We start from the raw sequence: 19,074 nt of genomic DNA, 5'->3' as shown, positions 1-19,074 counted from the left end.
TTAGGGTATAGAGTATAGAGTATAGAGTATAGAGTATAGAGTATAGGGTTTAGGGTATAGAGTATAGAGTATAGGGTTTAGGGTATAGAGTATAGGGTATAGGGTTTAGGGTATAGGGTTGTGTCTTACTGTGGTGCTCCAGCCTCCCAGGCCTTCAAGTCCATGATGAAGGTTGTACCAGCAAACCAGTGATGGAGAGCGAGAGAGAGGGAGGAAGAGGATAGAGAGAGGATAGAAAGAGAGAGATAGAGGAGCAGAGAGAGAAAGGGAGACGAGAGAGAGAGATCAGAGAAAGAGAGAGAGGCTGTAGTCTTCATCAGCGCTGTTACACCTCCTCTCATCACGTTGAGAAACAACAGAAAAATACGAAACATATTCCATCCAAAGTGTTTTTTCGCTACAGATTTTCCCTTGGCATCGTTTCAACAGGTAGCTCCAGTCCTGGCAGGTGTAACAGTGGTGTTATTGCTATTTACATGAGAACTAAAGGGGAATAAGGAGAAGTGCTGCTTTAAATGTGGTTGAAATGTATCGTGTGCCCAACCAGTTATTCTTCAGTGTGGTGCTGGGAATGAGCTCTACAGACAGAGAGCTTCCAATGCGTGTCAACACTACAGTTCCCAGAATCTGTCCCCACAGTCCTAGGACGTCCTGCACTGTTGCCATGGTGACTGTGAGTCGCTGCGATCGTCCCATTATGCACTGCAGCGTAAGCAGGAGTTCCAACCTTGTCCGTGGGTCGGCTGAGGTAGGAGTGTGACTCGTGTAGCCCGGAGGGTTCTCCACTTAAAGAAACAATACTGCGCATCCAAATGTGTCTTTTTCTCACTTTTAAAAGATAGAGCTCTTCTTCGGGGGGTTTGGGACGTCCAGAATGTAAAGATCGGGGGCGTGGTCTCACGTCTGGACAGGTGAAGTACATCTAGTAACCACAGGTACCTCAACACTGGAACACTGGAGTAGACTCACCACACAACACAGTCCTCCAATCCTCTGGGGGGCGCTGTGGGGGGGGGGGATAAATAACCGACAGACAGGGGAGGAAGGGGAGTGGGAAGGGGGGGGGGCTACACAGAGCTCTCGTCGGGCTGCGTATGTTTCCTCTTCTCCAGGATCTGGTTGAGCTCCTCGGTGAAGGAGTGGTAGAGCGGCGAGGTGCTGTCGGCCTCCGCCGGGCTCAGTAGCATGTAGCTGTTCCCGTTCATCTTCCTCAGCACGCTGGGCAGCGTGGCTGACAGCCCGTTGGCGTAGTCGGAGCAGGGCAGCGGAGGGGGGAGGGGCAGGGGCGGGGCTGGGGGGGCTGGGGTCATGCCGGGGGACATCTGTCCCTCCCCAGGGACGATCTGGAGGAACACCTCCGCGAGGTCGTCATTGGACAACGACAGCGACCTCCGACCTCTCCTGTCCTGCCGGCCGTTGCAGTGGCTGGAGATGGTCTGGAGCTCCAGGGGGAAGCTCCTCTTCCTGTCAGACATCCCCAGGATGGAGAACTCCTGCTGGGGGAACTTCCTGGCCCCGTAGGGCCCCCTGGAGCAGAAGCTGACATAGAGCAGCACCACCGTCAGCACCAGACACAGCCCCCCCAGCACCGCCACCAGGGAGATATACACAGCCTCCATGTTCCTGAAGGTCTGGAACTCAGGTCCCGGGGGCAGGGGGGCGGGCGGGGAGAGCAGCGTGCGCTCGGTGGGGGGGCTGGGGGTGGCGGCGGGGCTGGGTGAAGGGGTGGGGGGTGGGGCGGGGCTGGGTGAAGGGGTGGGGGGTGGGGCGGGGGAGGGCATCTCTGTGTGGACGGTGACCCGGTACAGACGCACGGGGACCCAGATGTTGTTCTCCACGGCGAAGCAGCGGTAAGCCCCGCCCTGCTGAGGGCGGGCCCCGACGATGAGCAGGCCGTCGGTGCCGAGGCGGTACCCGGAGGCGGGGCTGTGGGTGTTCAGCGGCCGGCCGTTCAGCGTCCAGCGAGGAGACGCCAGGTTAGAACGCAGCTCACACTGCAGGAGGACGTCGTCTCCTGACATCACTGAGCGCCTGCGCTGGAGCACTGGAGAAGTGGGGGGGGGGGGGAGGGAGGGGGGAGGGGGGGGGGAAGGGGAGAGGGAGGGAAGGGGAGAGGGAGGGAAGGGGAGAGGAAGGGAGGGAATGGAGAGAAAAAACAAACAGGGAGAGTGGAGGAAGTCACACACATGATATAACAGTTTAACAACATGGCTATGACACCAGGGTGATCACCTGACCTCTGACAGGGTGATCACATGACCTCTAACGTAGGGGAGAGCTGATTAAAAGGTGTGTGGAGGTCTAGCGAGGCCAGAGAAGCACACACACATGAAATCCCTTCTGGTCTTTAAACGTTCCGTTTGAGGCACGCGAGGGAACACTGTCATCCAGGTTCAATCTTGAAATAGAATAAAGTACAGTATGTGTGTGTGTGTGTGTGTGTGTGTGTGTGTGTAAGAGAGGGAGATAGAGTGTGTGTATAAGAGTGTGTGTGTGTTGGTTCAGTACATACCATCTCCAGTGCTGTTGGCACAGCCTCTGCTGCCAGTCTGTATGTCCTGGACCAGACTGGACCTGCTGACCGGAGACACAAGCCTCAGCTGTTTACACACACTACCGTACCGTACGCTACGATACGATATGTTACGATACGTTACAATATCGACAATATAACATATATACATCCCAACCTGAGGACATAATTTATAATTTTTATAATCTTAAAAGTCAAGTCAAGATATCTATTAATACATTTTTATGAGATTTTAACAAACACAGTAAGTGTGGTAGGAGGTTAGAGGAGGACAGAGTCTGGAGGAATATGAAGGCCTCTATACTTCAGATAAACTGCAGAGAGAGAGGGAGAAGAGAGACAGAAAAGAGAGAGATGGAGAGAGAGAGACAGACAAGAGGGAGAGAGAGGAAGAGAAAGAGGGAGGAGGGGGGGGGCAGAGAGGTCCATTTTGCAGTACTGGTGGAGATTAAGATGTCTGACACTCACTCATGCAGAGGAAATGAGCTCAGGCAAAACACAGTCTCAACAGCTTCACTCTCATCCCCTCTGTGTGTGTCAGTGAGTGTGTGTGTGTGTCAGTGTGTATGTGTGTGCCAGTGTGTGTCAGTGTGTCTGTGAGTCAGTGTGTGTGCGTGTCAGTGTGTGTGTGTGTGTCAGTGTGTGTGTGTGTGTGTGTGAGTCAGCTTGCTTGTGTCCCCTCACCTCCCTGCTCGTGAGGTGATCTCCACACAGCGGACCCTGTCCCAGCCACAGTAAGGGTCCCGTGCAAACACGCAGTCGAAACAGGAAGTGTAGCGCCGGCACGTTGCCATGGGTACCTGGACCACGCCGGAGTGGGAGCCCACATATACACTCCTCTGTTGGGAGGGAAAACAACAACAATAACATGAGGGGGAGGGTGAGGATCAGGGTGAGGGTCAGGGCGAGGGTCAGGGTGAGGGTCAGGGTGAGGGTCAGGGTGAGGGTTTGGGGGAGGGTCAGGGTTTGGGGGAGGGTCAGGGTGAGGGTCAGGGCGAGGGTCAGGGTTTGGGTGAGGGTCAGGGTGAGGGTCAGGGTCAGGGTGAGGGTGAGGGTCAGGGCGAGGGTCAGGGTGAGGGTCAGGGTCAGGGTGAGGGTCAGGGTGAGGGTCAGGGTGAGGGTCAGGGTTTGGGTGAGGGTCAGGGTTTGGGGGAGGGTCAGGGTGAGGGTCAGGGTGAGGGTCAGGGTTTGGGGGAGGGTCAGGGTTTGGGGGAGGGTCAGGGCGAGGGTCAGGGTGAGGGTCAGGGTGAGGGTCAGGGTTTGGGGGAGGGTCAGGGTTTGGGGGAGGGTCAGGGTTTGGGGGAGGGTCAGGGTTTGGGGGAGGGTCAGGGTTTGGGGGAGGGTCAGGGTGAGGGTCAGGGTGAGGGTCAGGGCGAGGGTCAGGGTGAGGGTCAGGGTTTGGGTGAGGGTCAGGGTTTGGGGGAGGGTCAGGGTGAGGGTCAGGGTGAGGGTCAGGGTTTGGGGGAGGGTCAGGGTTTGGGGGAGGGTCAGGGCGAGGGTCAGGGTGAGGGTCAGGGTGAGGGTCAGGGTTTGGGGGAGGGTCAGGGTTTGGGGGAGGGTCAGGGTTTGGGGGAGGGTCAGGGTTTGGGGGAGGGTCAGGGTTTGGGGGAGGGTCAGGGTGAGGGTCAGGGTGAGGGTCAGGGTGAGGGTCAGGGTGAGGGTCAGGGCGAGGGTCAGGGTTTGGGTGAGGGTCAGGGTTTGGGGGAGGGTCAGGGTGAGGGTCAGGGTGAGGGTCAGGGTTTGGGGGAGGGTCAGGGCGAGGGTCAGGGTGAGGGTCAGGGTGAGGGTCAGGGTTTGGGGGAGGGTCAGGGTTTGGGGGAGGGTCAGGGTTTGGGGGAGGGTCAGGGTTTGGGGGAGGGTCAGGGTGAGGGTCAGGGTGAGGGTCAGGGTGAGGGTCAGGGTGAGGGTCAGGGTTTGGGGGAGGGTCAGGGTTTGGGGGAGGGTCAGGGTGAGGGTGAGGGTCAGGGTGAGGGTCAGGGGGAGGGTCAGGGTTTGGGGGAGGGTCAGGGTGAGGGTGAGGGTTTGGGGGAGGGTCAGGGTTTGGGGGAGGGTGAGGGTGTAGTCTCTACCTGTGCTGTAGACACCACCATGCTGTCTATGGGCTGAGCAGGAGTGAACAGCTGCAGCTCCTCCACGATGTGCATGTCCCCCTCCACATCCACAGCCTTGTGCAGCCAGCCCTCATCTGCAGGAACACACACAACACACTTAACCTTCCTGCTACACTCAGCAACCATCCAGGAGGCGCTTGAGGTGGTCTGGACTCACCGGTGCCCAGGAACAGGACGGTGTAGACGTGACCGTCGAGAGCGGCCGCCTGGTGCACCGCCATCTTCACGTAGTTGACGTTCCTCTTGAACATGAGCGGGCGGCCTCCGATTGGCTGGACCTGAGTGGACATGAGGGGGTGCCTGCGGGCGAAGGTCAGCACGTTGTCTGGGAGGTCTCTGGATGAGTTGATACTCTGAGATCTGTGGAGGTCTGTTATACACTGGGGGGAGGGGGGGGGGGGGAGGAGGGGAGGAGGGGAGAGGGAGAGCAAAGAGAGAGAGGGGAGGGGAGGAGAGGGGAGAGAAAGAGAGAGGAGAGAGGACGAGAGAGGGCAAAGAGAGGAGGCAAAGAGAGAGAGGGAGGGAGTGGGAAGAGAGAGAGAGTGATGGGTGGGAATGAGACCAGTGAACTGAAAGCTAACATGTTCTGAGGATGGGAGGGAAGTTAAACAGATCAGCTGTAGAGACTTACAGAGCCTGGTCTTGGTTCTGGAACCTTCCCTGTGTATTCCCGCCATTTTGAATCCTGGACCTCCATGTACGGTCCGTCGAATGCTTTCTGGATGTCAGAGAAGGAATACTGGCACACTGCAGACGCTTTGATGTTTCTCCTGAAGGGAACAAAAGCCAGGATAAGGCACAGGGTTAATAAGTGGACATAGTATAAACACCTGGAGATTGTTTATCTGCCAAGCTGGTCCAATTTCAAACATATCTAATCCACGTCTCCATTTGACAAGGAGAAGGTAAATAAGTTAAGTAGAGTTTGGTCCATGATTCACCACGCTGGGGTGTAGGGGTGAGGGAGGGCAGGTGGGGTGTAGGGGTGAGGGAGGGCAGGTGGGGTGTAGGGGTGAGGGAGGGCAGGTGGGGTGTAGGGGTGAGGGAGGGCAGGTGGGGTGTAGGGGTGAGGGAGGGCAGGTGGGGTGTAGGGGTGAGGGAGGGCAGGTGGGGTGTAGGGGTGAGGGAGGGCAGGTGGGGTGTAGGGGTGAGGGAGGGCAGGTGGGGTGTAGGGGTGAGGGAGGGCAGGTGGGGTGTAGGGGTGAGGGAGGGCAGGTGGGGTGTAGGGGTGAGGGAGGGCAGGTGGGGTGTAGGGGTGAGGGAGGGCAGGTGGGGTGTAGGGGTGAGGGAGGGCAGGTGGGGTGGAAGTTTGGTTCCACTAGTCATCCAGGACTCTTTGTTACCAGGTTTAGGGTTTCAGAGTACCAAAGATCTCAAACTACAACTCCCTTCAACAAACAATCCCTTCAGGCTGTGGCCGGACATGAGTAAGGTTCACATCTCGTCGTTACAGCACAAGCATGTTGAGACCCTGATTCTCTACGGCCCTGTGTAGCCCAGGCTTAGTGCTGGGTTAGCAGCCATGACCCAGGGGGTTTCATGTTTTGATTCACGACAGAGGAATGAGGATGGAGGCCCGGGCCAGGTGGAGAGGAGCCCTGCAGGTGAGATCAGTCTGGGCCAGAAAGATCTGAGTCACGTTCTAAGGTTCTTTGTGTCGTCTGAGGGCCTGAACACCACACTGAGGACAGGAACGCAGATGAAAGAGACCCAGGAGATTAAAGAGATCTGAGGTGCCCAGGGGCTTACACACACACGCTCACACACACACGCGCTCACACACACACAAGGGCATTTTGGCTTTAGATGAAATTGAGAAAAGGTGATAGTAGCCTTAGAGTGAGGGAGAGAGAAAGAGAGAGTGAAAGAGAGAGAGAAAGAGAGAGAGAGTGAAAGAGAAAGAGAACGAGAGAGAGAGTGAAAGAGAGAGAGAATATAGGAGAGAGAAGGAGATCCAGGAGAAGGGTACTTGTCGTGGTTAGACCCGACATCTGATTCTCCTTCCCTGTGGGACTTTTATGCCGCGTGAGTCAGCATAAACACACCCACACACGCACTTGCACAAACACACAACCCTGACATTGTCCTCTCCTCCACCACCGGCCCCCTCTACCCTCCTCCTCATGGCTCATCAGTCTCCTCACCCACTCTGCCTTCGCATGCTCTAGTACAGTCTACAGCCCTCAGAACCCAACCACACTCAGAACATAGAACCCAACCACCCTGAGAACCCAGAACATAACCACCCTCAGAACCTAGCAGCTAACTCTCACCCTTACTTACAGGGTAGACTGGCACAGTGACATTAGCTTAGTGGGCAGAGCATTTCACTGACAAAGACTTTCAAATCCCCCCCCCCCCCCCCATCGCATGCTTCGCCTTCACATGAATAAACCTCTGCAGCACATCATCAGTAAGCCTCCGTGTCCATCTGGGGGCCGACACTCACCACTCCAGTCCGAAGGCTCCGTAGAGGGTGCTGCCCCGGGCGTCCGCCCCCTGCCGCACGCTCACCGCCCGCAGCATGTTGAGGTGGAGCTCGTAGTCGGGCACGGAGCACACCAGCCGTGCCTTCAGGAACGACGTCCACCTCTTCTGCAGGGTCCTCTGCCCCCCCCAGTCGCCCTGGAGACGGGCAGAGACGGGCGTCTGGTCAGGCTGGCTACTAGCTTCCGGACTAGCCTCGCACGCATACAGATCAACACACACACCATGTATGCACACGTACACACACACACATGCACACACACACGTACACACACACACATGCACACACACACGTACACACACACACATGCACACACACACGTGCACACACCGGCCACACGCACAAATAAATAAGCACATGCATGAACGCACGCAGACATACGCATGCAGGTGCCCGACAGCACGGCGTGTTCACATAGAGCCTGCTGCTGTGCTGTGATAGAGTCAGAAACAGCAGCACTGGAGGCAGGCAGGGACATGATCTAGAGCACCTCGCTTAGCTTCTCCTCTTTAGACTGCCTCGTGAATCACACTGCTCTCCTCACATCTGCCTCCCTCAGGCTTATATTGTTCATGAAGAGGTATGTTTCTCCCACACACACACAACATACACACACACACAAACACACACACACACTCCTCCCTGGTTGCCCAGACAGCTCAATAAACAATGCATACAGCGCAGGACCTATTATCAATATTAAAGAAGCTCTTCCATCAAGAGAGAGAGAGGAAGTGGTTTCGGGGCCAGAGAGACACAGGAAGTGACTCTGTTCTCTGCTGATATCACATCCTGCTGGAGTTAGCATTGAGCTGTGGGAAGAGAGCAACAAAGGAACCCGTCCAACAACGCAGTATCAACAAGCCTTATCGCCAACGCTGAAGACGTTGAAGAGTTCTCTGGGTTGAGCTAACAGTAGCAACACAAAGTAGACACAAACACGTCTGGGCCATCCATGATGTCACTTCCTGTCCACTGTCTCGAGGACCGTGTAGGAAGCACCATAAGGAGAGAGAGAGAGAGGGAGACACAGACAGAGAGAGAGAGATGGAGAGAGAGAGATAGAGAGAGAGAGATAGAGAGAGAGAGAGAGAGAGAGAAGAGAGAGAGAGAGAGAGAGAGAGAGAGAGAGAGAGAGAGAGAGAGAGAGAGGAGAGAGAGAGAGAGAGAGAGAGAGGAGAGAGAGAGAGAGAGAGAGAGTGAGGAGTTATCTGCAGTTATAGATGAGGTTTCTGGGATGGTGTCTGGCTGAGCGACACTGATCTCAAGTGAAATTAGGTGAAGGGGGAGTGGGAGGGGGGGCAGAGTAAGAGGGGGGAGGGGTGAGAGAGAGAGAGAGTCACCAAGGAGGGACTTGGAGGGGCCTCTAGTCTGCCTAGCAACAGTGTTACAGCTCATGAATAGCTGTCTGAGGAAGTCGAGTTCAGCAGAAGGAACACAAAACGCCACATGCTAGTTTAGCAGGAGGAAACACCACATGCTTGTACTCCACATGTACTGAACACATCCATGAGAGAGCTGCTGTAGTGTGGGGACCTTGCAGACACGCGCCACCCTGGACACTCTGGTCTGGCTGGGGTAGGCAGTCTGCTCCTGGCTCTTCTCCCTGAAGAAGAAGTAGATCTTGTCGTCGTCTCCCACGGAGCTGTTGACGCTCTCCTTCAGCAGAACCGAGCCCACAAAGTCTGCGTCTGCACACACACACACACACACACACACACACAGTAACAAAGTAAAAATACTTTGTTACTGTACTGATTTTTCTGGTATCAGTACTTTACTTCACTATTTATTTTTCGGACAACTTTTTTCGAAAGGTAAAAAAAAAAAAAAAAAAGTTTCTAATCATTTTGGGGGGTTTCAAAAACATTTGAAAAAAGGTTTCAATTATCTATTTATTATTTAGACAGGTTTAGAAGAAGAAAAAAACTTGGTTGGAAAAAATATCAATATTATTTTTGTTTTTTCTATTTTTACTTTTGAAAGGTTGATAAAAAAAACATCTTCACTCTCCTGTCTGGGCGGAGGGTCATGTTCTTACCCAGAAGCCACCTGGTGGGCGCCTCCTCTGTCCTCAGGATGGGGAACGGAAAGTTCCGGCGAATGTCCGCAGAGCTGCGGAACTCGTACTGGGAGGCAGTAAACATCTCTCCATCTGAGGAGGGAGGAGAGAGGAGAGAGGAGGGAGGGAGGGAGGGAGGGAGGAGGAGGGAGGAGGGAGGGAGAGGGAGGAGGGAGGAGGAGGAGAGAGGGAGGGAGGAGGGAGGAGGGAGGAGGGAGGGAGGAGGTGGGGGGAGGGATCAGACAGATGAGAGAACATAGACAACCAGGCAGACAGACAGACAGACAGACAGACAGGCAGACAGACAGACAGGCAGACAGGCAGACAGACAGACAGACAGACCGACAGACCGACAGACCGGCAGACAGGCAGACAGGCAGACAGACAGACAGACAGACAGACAGGCAGACAGGCAGGCAGGCAGGCAGGCAGGCAGGCAGGCAGGCAGGCAGGCAGACAGGTGTGAGTGTTGACCTGACAGGAAGGAGCTGTGTACAGGTACACGTACCGATGAGTAGGCCGGTGTAGCCCTTGGCGGGGTCGTAGGGGACAGCGGTCCCCTGCCCTCCTCAAACCCAGAGGAGAAGCTGAACCGCTCCACGTCCTGAGGACGAGCACACAACATCTCAGAACAGTTTAGAACATCTCAACATCTCAGAACATCTTAGAACATCTCAACATCTCAGAACATCTTAGAACATCTCAACATCTCAGAACATCTTAGAAAATCTCAACATCTCAGAACATCTTAGAATATCTCAACATCTCAGAACATCTCAGAACATCTCAACATCTCAGAACGTAGCAGAACGTCTGAGAACGTAGCAGAGAACGTCCAACTCCGCAGCAGAGAACCCAGCTTTACTATGTAGGCACAGAGCGGCCTGAAGGCGTGCGTCCCACACACGTACAGGTGGCTCTCGTTGTAGCGCTGCAGGAAGCGGATGTGGTTGAAGCACTCCGTCTGCAGGGAACAACACACTGGGTCAGACCTCCACACACCCCAGCCGGGAGGAGACCTCCACACCCCCCCAGCCGGGAGGAGACCTCCACACCCCCCAGCCGGGAGGAGACCTCCACACCCCCCAGGCCGGGAGGAGACCTCCACACCCCCCAGCCGGGAGGAGACCTCCACACACCCCAGCCGGGAGGAGACCTCCACACCCCCCAGCCGGGAGGAGACCTCCACACACCCCAGCCGGGAGGAGACCTTGCACATTTTCCACTTCCGCTACTGCTACCTGAACATGCTACCTGCTATGTGAAATCAGGACACATCGTACTCATTGTTTTTCCCTTTGCCTCAGACACTGCCTCTTCTGCTCGGACGAGGCTTCCCAATTAATCTGTAAACAATGAATATGAACAGCAGATGGTTCAGTTAGCCAGGTTATTTAGTTAGCCAGGAGGTTATCTTAGCCCAGAGATTAGGATCAGAAAGACAGAAAGATAGATAGACAGTGAGAGAGAGAGAGGTTAGGGTATGAAGGAGAGAGAGAGAGAGAGAGAGAGAGAGAGAGAGAGAGAGAGAGAGAGAGAGGGAGAGAGAGAGAGAGAGAGAGAGAGAGAGAGAGAGAGAGAGAGAGAGAGAGAGAGAGAGAGAGAGAGAGAGAGAGAGAGAGGGAGAACTCACAGACAGGTTCCCTGGTGTGGAGATGTTGTTGGCGTCCAGGGCGTAGATGGCCCCCCTCCCCCCCACGTACAGCACCCCCCCCCCCTCCTCCTCCTCCAGCAGCAGAGTGCTGTAGTTCTGCACCGACCCTCGGAACCGCGGGCAGCCCACCAGACCTGCACACAGTAACAGCTGTTTCTATACCACACCTCCACAATAACATACATATACAGTATACTGTTAATATATATCCATCCCTTCTACATTTACATTTAGTCATTTAGCAGACGCTCTTATCCAGAGCGACTTACAGTAAGTACAGGGACATTCCCCCGAGGCAAGTAGTGTGAAGTGCCTTGCCCAAGGACACAACGTCATTTGCACAGCCGGGAATCGAACTGGCAACCTTCTGATTACTAGCCCGATTCCCTAACCGTTCAGCCACCTGACTCCCCTCATCCCTCTCTTATTCTCTCATTTCCCCCATCCTTCTGTTTCTCTCCATATATCCATATCTCCATCGACCTAGGTTTCCCTTCAGTAACTTTAGTGATGAATCTCCATCTGCCATCTTCACCTTATCTCTTCACAATCAACAGAGTGTTCAATGCTAACCCTACAGTGTAACTGAGTGTAACTCAGTCGTACTATAGCTGGGGAACATCAAAGTTAGTGTACAGTAGTGCGCCGGTGGCGTGGATCTATACAGCAGATAAAAGTGCTGGTCTCTTTTTCATCTTCTCAGAAACAGGAAGGTTTGACCTTGTTTCAAAGGTCCCAGACTGACGATTAAATATTTACTCTGTTCCAGGAAAGGATCCATTCCACACATAAAGAACCTCTTTCTGTGGCCCAACAGAACACAGCGAGGGACACCAAGATAGTCTGTGGTGTTTATCTAGGCAGGATATCACCCAGCATCATACTGTGATGGACAGGACTTTCACTGGGTGGACTAAAGATTCCCTTCCCCCCGTAACATCCAAACACACACACACACTACGCTGTGCTAACATGCTAATGTGATTAGCAGTACTAGACACACACGCTACGCTGTGCTAACATGCTAATGTGATCTGGCAGTACTAGGGCACAATTCCTGCTGAATGCCCCTTATATGCCCCCCATCTACGCCCCCTGTACCCCACTTCTACATGCGACACGCCAAGCAGCCATCAGCCTCAACCATCCTCACCTTCCTCCACCCCCCCCTCCCACCCATACCCCCCCCCCCTCCTTCTCCTGTGCCCCACCATTCTCCAACCCTGTCTCTAGCTGAAACTCGTTCAGCTTGTTGGGGTCCATCCCCTTGCCCCCTCCTCCCCCCCCTGCCCCCCTCCTCCTCCCTTGCCCCCCTCCTCCCTCCCCCCCTGCCCCCCTCCTCCTCCCTGCCATCATCGCCCTCCCTGGAGGGCGATGATGGGGAGACGGTCGTGACGTCGGACGTGCAAGCCGTCACCGAGGCAACACGTCATGCCAAGGCAACGCCCGCCTGGGACACCACCCCCCCCCACGAACCAACGGAAAGATCTGGAGCCTGTAGGGAATCTATCTCATGTGATTAGGGACTAACAAGCATGGCTGTATGAGCAATGTTTGCTCGCCCCCAGAACTGTCAGATGAGAGAGAAATCAAACTACAGGAGCCACACAGTCTGACCATCTCACTCTGAGGGTGTGTGTGTGTATTCGCCACGTGTGGGTGTATGTATATGTTTACGTCTGTGTATGTATCTCAATGTTTACACAGGGTTGTGTGTGTGTGTGTGGTTCTGAGAAGCTACTGCTTTGACCTTTAACCTCTGTCCCTTGTGCTGCAACTGTAGAGTTCCGGTGAGTGTACAATACACACACACACACACTCCTCACATACACACTCCTCACCTGCACTGTCCCACCTGTATACAGGCCCAGAGTGAGAACACTACCATCATCCATGGAGGCCTGGTGTGTGTGTTCATGTTGTGTGTGTGTGTGTGTGTGTGTGTGTGTGTGTGAGTGTGTGTGTGTGCGAGTGAGCGGGTTGAGTAGAGGTCTACCACAGGCAGCAGAATGACTCACTGATGCCACTGGCCCTCTCTGGATGAATAAGACAGGCACATGACACACACACAACACACACTTCAGGTTTTAGGGACATGTTCTAAGGGGACAGCACATGACCTAACCCGTGTTGACGTTACTGAGAAGTACCAGTTGTTGCTAAACCAATCAGCATTACGTAAGACCACGCTGCCTGCATCGCACCAACAGCAGACCTCTGACTCGGGATGACAACAACATGATACAGTTTATTACACAAGGTTAAACGACTGAATGGTTTTATACACATCAGACTGAGTTCAAGTGCATCTGGCTATCTGGACAAACATAAAGGAACTATCATATCAGAACAGAGAACAACATTAGCATTATGCTACATCTCTCTGACTGTCGGAACCCCACCATCTACAGAACATTCTAGAACCCCAGCATCTACAGTACATTCTAGACCCCCAATATCTACAGAACATTCTAGAACCCCAGACATAGACAGAAACTTGCTCGCTCCCTGTAACCCAGAGTTCCTGTTTGTACTGTGAGCAGCGTGTGGTCTCTGCCTGCACACGCGTGAGACATGTTTGACCTGTCAGTCACATCTCTGACTGGTATTTACACAACGCTTCTCAAATATTAGCATAGACTCTCTGGGCTGTACGCTGGACAGAACACAACAAGAAGAACACTGTCAATCCTGATGCCACATTATCAATCCTGATGCCACATTATCAATCCTGATGCCACATTATCAATCCTGATGCCACATTATCAATACTGATGTCACATTATCAATCCTGATGCCACATTATCAATCCTGATGCCACATTATCAATCCTGATGTCACATGATCAATACTGATGTCACATTATCAATCCTGATGCCACATTATCAATTCTGATGTCACATTATCAATACTGATGCCACATTATCAATACTGATGTCACATTATCAATCCTGATGTCACATGATCAATACTGATGTCACATTATCAATCCTGATGTCACATGATCAATACTGATGTCACATTATCAATCCTGATGCCACATTATCAATTCTGATGTCACATTATCAATTCTGATGCCACATTATCAATTCTGATGTCACATTATCAATTCTGATGCCACATTATCAATTGTGATGTCACATTATCAATTGTGATGCCACATTATCAATTCTGATGTCACATTATCAATTCTGATGCCACATTATCAATTCTGATGTCACATTATCAATCCTGATGCCACATTATCAATACTGATGTCACATTATCAATCCTGATGCCACATTATCAATTCTGATGCCACATTATCAATTCTGATGTCACATTATCAATTCGGATGCCACATTATCAATTCTGATGTCACATTATCAATTCTGATGCCACATTATCAATTCTGATGTCACATTATCAATTCTGATGCCACATTATCAATTCTGATGTCACATTATCAATTCTGATGCCACATTATCAATTCTGATGTCTAGGCATAATCTGTCATTATTGTAACCGTAGTCGGATCAGTTCTCCAGACTGGGAGCTCCAGCAGGCCTGCTGCAGACCTTCCTGGAGCTGCAGACATGTTAGCCTGCAGACATGTTAGCCTGCAGACATGTTAGCCTGCAGACATGTTAGCCTGCAGACATGTTAGCCTGCATCAATATTTCAGCTGTGAGTTACTTCTGGTCTGCTAGTCTGGGGAAGACTCCCCAAGGACACCCAGGTCAGGACACAGTCATGGAAGACATGCTCTTTCTCACACACACACACACACACACACACACACTCCAGAACCCAGCAGATCTGATTCATTAGACTCTGCTCTCTCCAGTTCTGCACAGAGGGCAGCTTCCTCCACCAGGACAGTGACAAAGATCACACTCACACACACTCACTCACTCACTCACTCACTCACACACACATACACACACACTCATGCTGTCACATACATACACACACACATACATACACGCACACATGCTCTCACGTGCACAAATTCACTGACATGCTCTTGCACACCCCGTGAGAGTTGAAATGTAGGTCAAGGACTACTTTCTACCAGGGCAAGGAGAAAAATAAGATCATCACAATGCACCAGCAGCAACTTCTCTATCATCGTAGAACTAAACCAAACGCACACTTTATGAGTCAACAATAGCTATATCTTTATGGGTAAACACTAAGAATGTCTTTTCTCAGGAGTTTGGTTATTAGCTCAACAGGACTGGCGTCGGAGGACAGTTCTTTCTGCTGATGTCTTAACTCTACTGCTCTATTCTTATTCCTCTGGAGAGGAGGATGGAGGGAGAGGAGAGGAGAGGAGAAGAGAGGAGGGGAGGAAGGAGGGAGGGAGGGAGGGAGAGAAGGGAGAGGAGAAGAGGAGGAGGGGAGGGAAGGAAGGAGGGAGGGAGGGAGAGGAGGGGAGGCAGAGGAGGGAGAGGAGAGGAGAGGAGAAGAGAAGAGAGGAGGGGAGGAAGGAGGGAGGGAGAGGAGGGGAGGCAGAGGAGGGAGAGGAGAGAAGGGAGAGGAGGCAGAGGAGGGAGAGGAGAGGAGGGAGAGGAGAGGAGGGGAGAGGAGGCAGAGGAGGGAGAAGAGAGAAGGGAGAGGAGGATTGAGGGAGGGGAGAGTGCTGCAGTGGCCAAGGTGTTGCTGATGAAGGAGCTGGTAATGATGATGATGTTCAAATGTTTAAATACCTACTCATTGTGAAGAAAAGCTCTAGTTCAGCACTATTTTCTACACAGGCACTATTCAGGTCTGCCCCATAGAGGTCCTCTGGGCGGCAGCTTGTCCTGCCTGTGTTCCATCAGAGCAGCGTCATGAACTAGGACAGGGCTTGAGAGAGGAGATTTATAACTCCCAGAAAGTACACACTGCCATCGGGGCCAACTTAAAAACTGTGTCACTTGTTTAAAGTGAACAAGGGAGTTTGAGGCAGCAGGCAGCAGAATCACTACTGAATAAGGACACTGAGACTGATGGTGTGTGTGCACATTTGCATGTGTGCGTGTGTGCGTGTCTCTGTGTGTGTGTGTGTGTGTGTGTGTGTGTGTGTGCACACTGAGGGGGGGTCCTACCTTCAGAGAGCACCGTGGTCCTGGGGGTGACATCCAGACCCAGGGAGGGGCCGAAGGGGAACCCCGCCCCCAGGGATGCCAGGCAGCAGAGGCCCAGCAGGGGGCCCAGGAGGGGGGCCAGCAGGGGGGCCAGGAGGGGGGCTAGGAGGGGGTGTAGATCCCCACGGAGGCCCATGTTCAGAGGGCTGGGCTGGGCTGGTGCTGGGGGAGAGAGAGAGATGGAGGTATCTGTCTGTCTGAGGTCAGGGCTGAGAGCTCCACTGTCATGTCTGTACAGAGCAAACATCTCTCTCTCTCCATCACATCTGCCTCAGCCTGGGCTGCCAACGGCCATGACGGCTTGTCGTCACTGTGACAACAACATGGAAACTCCACAAGAAATGGTAAACACATCTGCTGTAGCGCTGTCAAGACACACACACATACACACATAACAAACACATAACACACACAACACACACATATAACACACACATAAGTAGCACATCAATGGAGAACATTAACAAATCAGCAGTGTCACAGACAGCCACCTGCCAGGTGGTTACATTGTAAACATGGCTGCTGACATGACGACAGTTCTCAGAAGACCAACACTCTTGTTGACCCCAGTCGGCCTTTTCAGAAACGCACAACTAGTACTGAAGGACGGAGAGAGATTAAAAAAAGTCTCTCTGTAAGGACATCAGTTGGAGAAGACACCGTGATAAGCAGGAGATCCAGTCTGACATTTCTGCAGATGGCAAAGGAAACCCGTCCAATTCCACTGCTAGCTCCCAAATCTGTAGTGACCGGCGCTAGAAATGCTGCACAACTGCAGAGCAAAGTAGATTTTTCATTACTGTCGTTTGGTCAAGAGGAGCAGACAAGCAGCTGTAACTAAAGAACATTTATATAAAAAGGAAGGACGTCGTTTTGGGACCTTAGAAAGAGGATGAAATGCAGATCAATAAGAGCATTTTCCCTTTTCGCTTGACGGGTGGAACAGAGATTGAGCTGTCAAATGTCACAAAATAACAACGAACACAGTCACACACAGCTAACAGGGGTTAAAACGTCTGTTTGGTAACACTCAACTGTTTGAAAGGCTTATTTATAGAAACGGAAACATCCTTGTCCACATGAGCGCATAAACATACGCAAGTAAATCTCATTCCCGCCTCAAGAGTTGACGACTCTTTCATGCGATCCCTGGGGTGAAGTACTGAACGCACACACACTCACACAGAACATACACACTCACATGGAACACACACACACACACAGAACACATACACAGAACACACACACGATGGAGGTGGAATACTGAATCGTAGTCTGCAAACATGAAGAGGATCGCGACACGGGGTCCAGCGCGTTCCGGTGATTTACCCTCACGCCCACACCTCTTCCCCTCTCCCATGTCACCTTGAGTTACTGTCGACGCATCAGCTCCAGGTCAGGGGAGATCACACGGCTGAAGTATCTACTCACCATTAACTCTGATGAGGTCATTCTGCAAAGATCAAAGTCGCCGTCACGGACGCTCGTTCCTAAATCGTCCCAATGCCAGGATTAATGTTTAGTCCAAAAACTCAGTGTCTGGGACTACATGAAACTCTTCATACATCGACACATACTAACCATTGGGCCACTGGTCACTGGCATGGCGGGCTATCGGCCTGGTAATGCACGAGCACTCACTGGGAGACTGAGACACGGGGATACCGTAGGAAAACACACACACACGGACGAATTGGAAGGGACGTCTGTTAAACGGTCACCGACCTCACTTTTCTCGTAGGTGCACCATGCACGGTGACTTTTTCCGTTCATTCTACACCGTTGTTGAAATAATCACCATCTAACTTCAAAATCAACCTATTGTAATTCTACCTATTTCTCCCATAGAGCTGCCAGTTTGGCTGTTCATTTCACCTGAGGGCAGTTGTTTTACGCTCTCTCTTTCTCACCAGCGGTGTACTGTTGCTAACGTCCAGATACAACCAGATACCGAGGCTTCAACACCGCCGGTACAGCCCTGGGGCCGGAACGGAGCAACGGAAAAGTGCTGAGACGGTCGCGTGGCTACTTGAAGAGGCAGTGGCTAGTTTAGAAGTGGGACACACTATAAGTAGGCGACGATCCACGTTCCAAAACAACTTCGGAAGATACATTTACCAAGTGCAGGTTTCTAATAGGAGTAGCCTATATCCCATTGGTTCACTACGTTTAGAAACAGATATGCTATATTGTAATTAATATAGTCTATCATACGCTTAATAACATATAGCCTACCTGTGCAGTACACCACCTGCACTGCAGCATACAAAACAATAGCGCAAAGCATTTACGTCACCATCACATTTACGATTTCTCCTACAGCGTTAATCTGTAAGAGGACAATGTAGCCTTCAACATACCTAAATGTCGTTCAAAGAAAGTGCAAGCGATTAAGCCTTCGTGAAACAATAATTCTTTGTAGTGTCCACTGTCCTCGCGTGGTGCGCAGTCCCGCGTGGATGCCTGCCTCTGTCTATACGAGGCACATGTTCTCTTTACTTAGAAACCGGCGCAACGTCTCTCTCTCTCTCTCTCTCTCTCATTCTATCGCTCGCTCTCTCTCTCCCCCCGTTTGTCTCCCTCTCTTTATCTCTTTCTTTTCCTCTCTCTTTCTCTAGCTCTTTATCTCAATATATCTAGCAAAGCAAATATTATACGTGTAACATACTATTGACCTAACGACAGAAATAACCCCCGTTTTTGTGCAAATTCACCCCAAAACGATATTTGCATTTATACCTTTACCAGTGATAACTAGAATAGTGGTTTTTGCTATAACAGACAACGTAATAATGCAATTAAAAAGAGAGGAGTTCATTAGCCTACTTATTTTCTAATTAGTGATTGATTACATTTACTGATGTCTTTTTTTTTGTTTCTCATTAGCTCTGGTTCATAGTTCAGTCAGCTATCGCCACCTGCTGGCGAATTGTGTGTACGACTAAATCAGAAATAGTTTTTAAAACGTGTGAGTTGGGGAAGACCTGAGGAGGAACTAGACACGAGCGTTCTTTAGCAATATGTATGACTTTTAGCATGACATTTTCAATGACACATTCTTTGTCACAGAACCACACACACCACGGCCAGCATACACGCACGACACACACACCAC

At 52.0% G+C, this 19,074-nt stretch overlaps 1 protein-coding gene across 1 annotated transcript; it reads right to left on the bottom strand.

Annotated features, from left to right (window-relative positions):
• Nucleotides 1-16,476, bottom strand: sema4gb (sema domain, immunoglobulin domain (Ig), transmembrane domain (TM) and short cytoplasmic domain, (semaphorin) 4Gb). The gene is given in 15 exon segments (XM_062474193.1): nt 1-2,044; nt 2,513-2,574; nt 3,218-3,372; nt 4,603-4,718; nt 4,802-5,024; nt 5,276-5,414; nt 7,094-7,269; nt 8,669-8,823; nt 9,174-9,287; nt 9,703-9,751; nt 9,754-9,798; nt 10,060-10,158; nt 10,478-10,540; nt 10,828-10,982; nt 15,921-16,476. Coding segments are annotated over 15 exon segments (2,814 nt in total). The 5' UTR covers nt 16,207-16,476; the 3' UTR covers nt 1-1,067.
• Nucleotides 16,477-19,074: the final 2,598 nt, after the last annotated feature.

This window comes from Osmerus eperlanus, chromosome 12, assembly GCF_963692335.1.
Source record: "Osmerus eperlanus chromosome 12, fOsmEpe2.1, whole genome shotgun sequence".
NCBI lineage: Eukaryota > Metazoa > Chordata > Actinopteri > Osmeriformes > Osmeridae > Osmerus > Osmerus eperlanus.
Note: the sequence above shows the minus strand (reverse complement) of the source record. Positions and strands in the feature narration are given on the sequence as shown.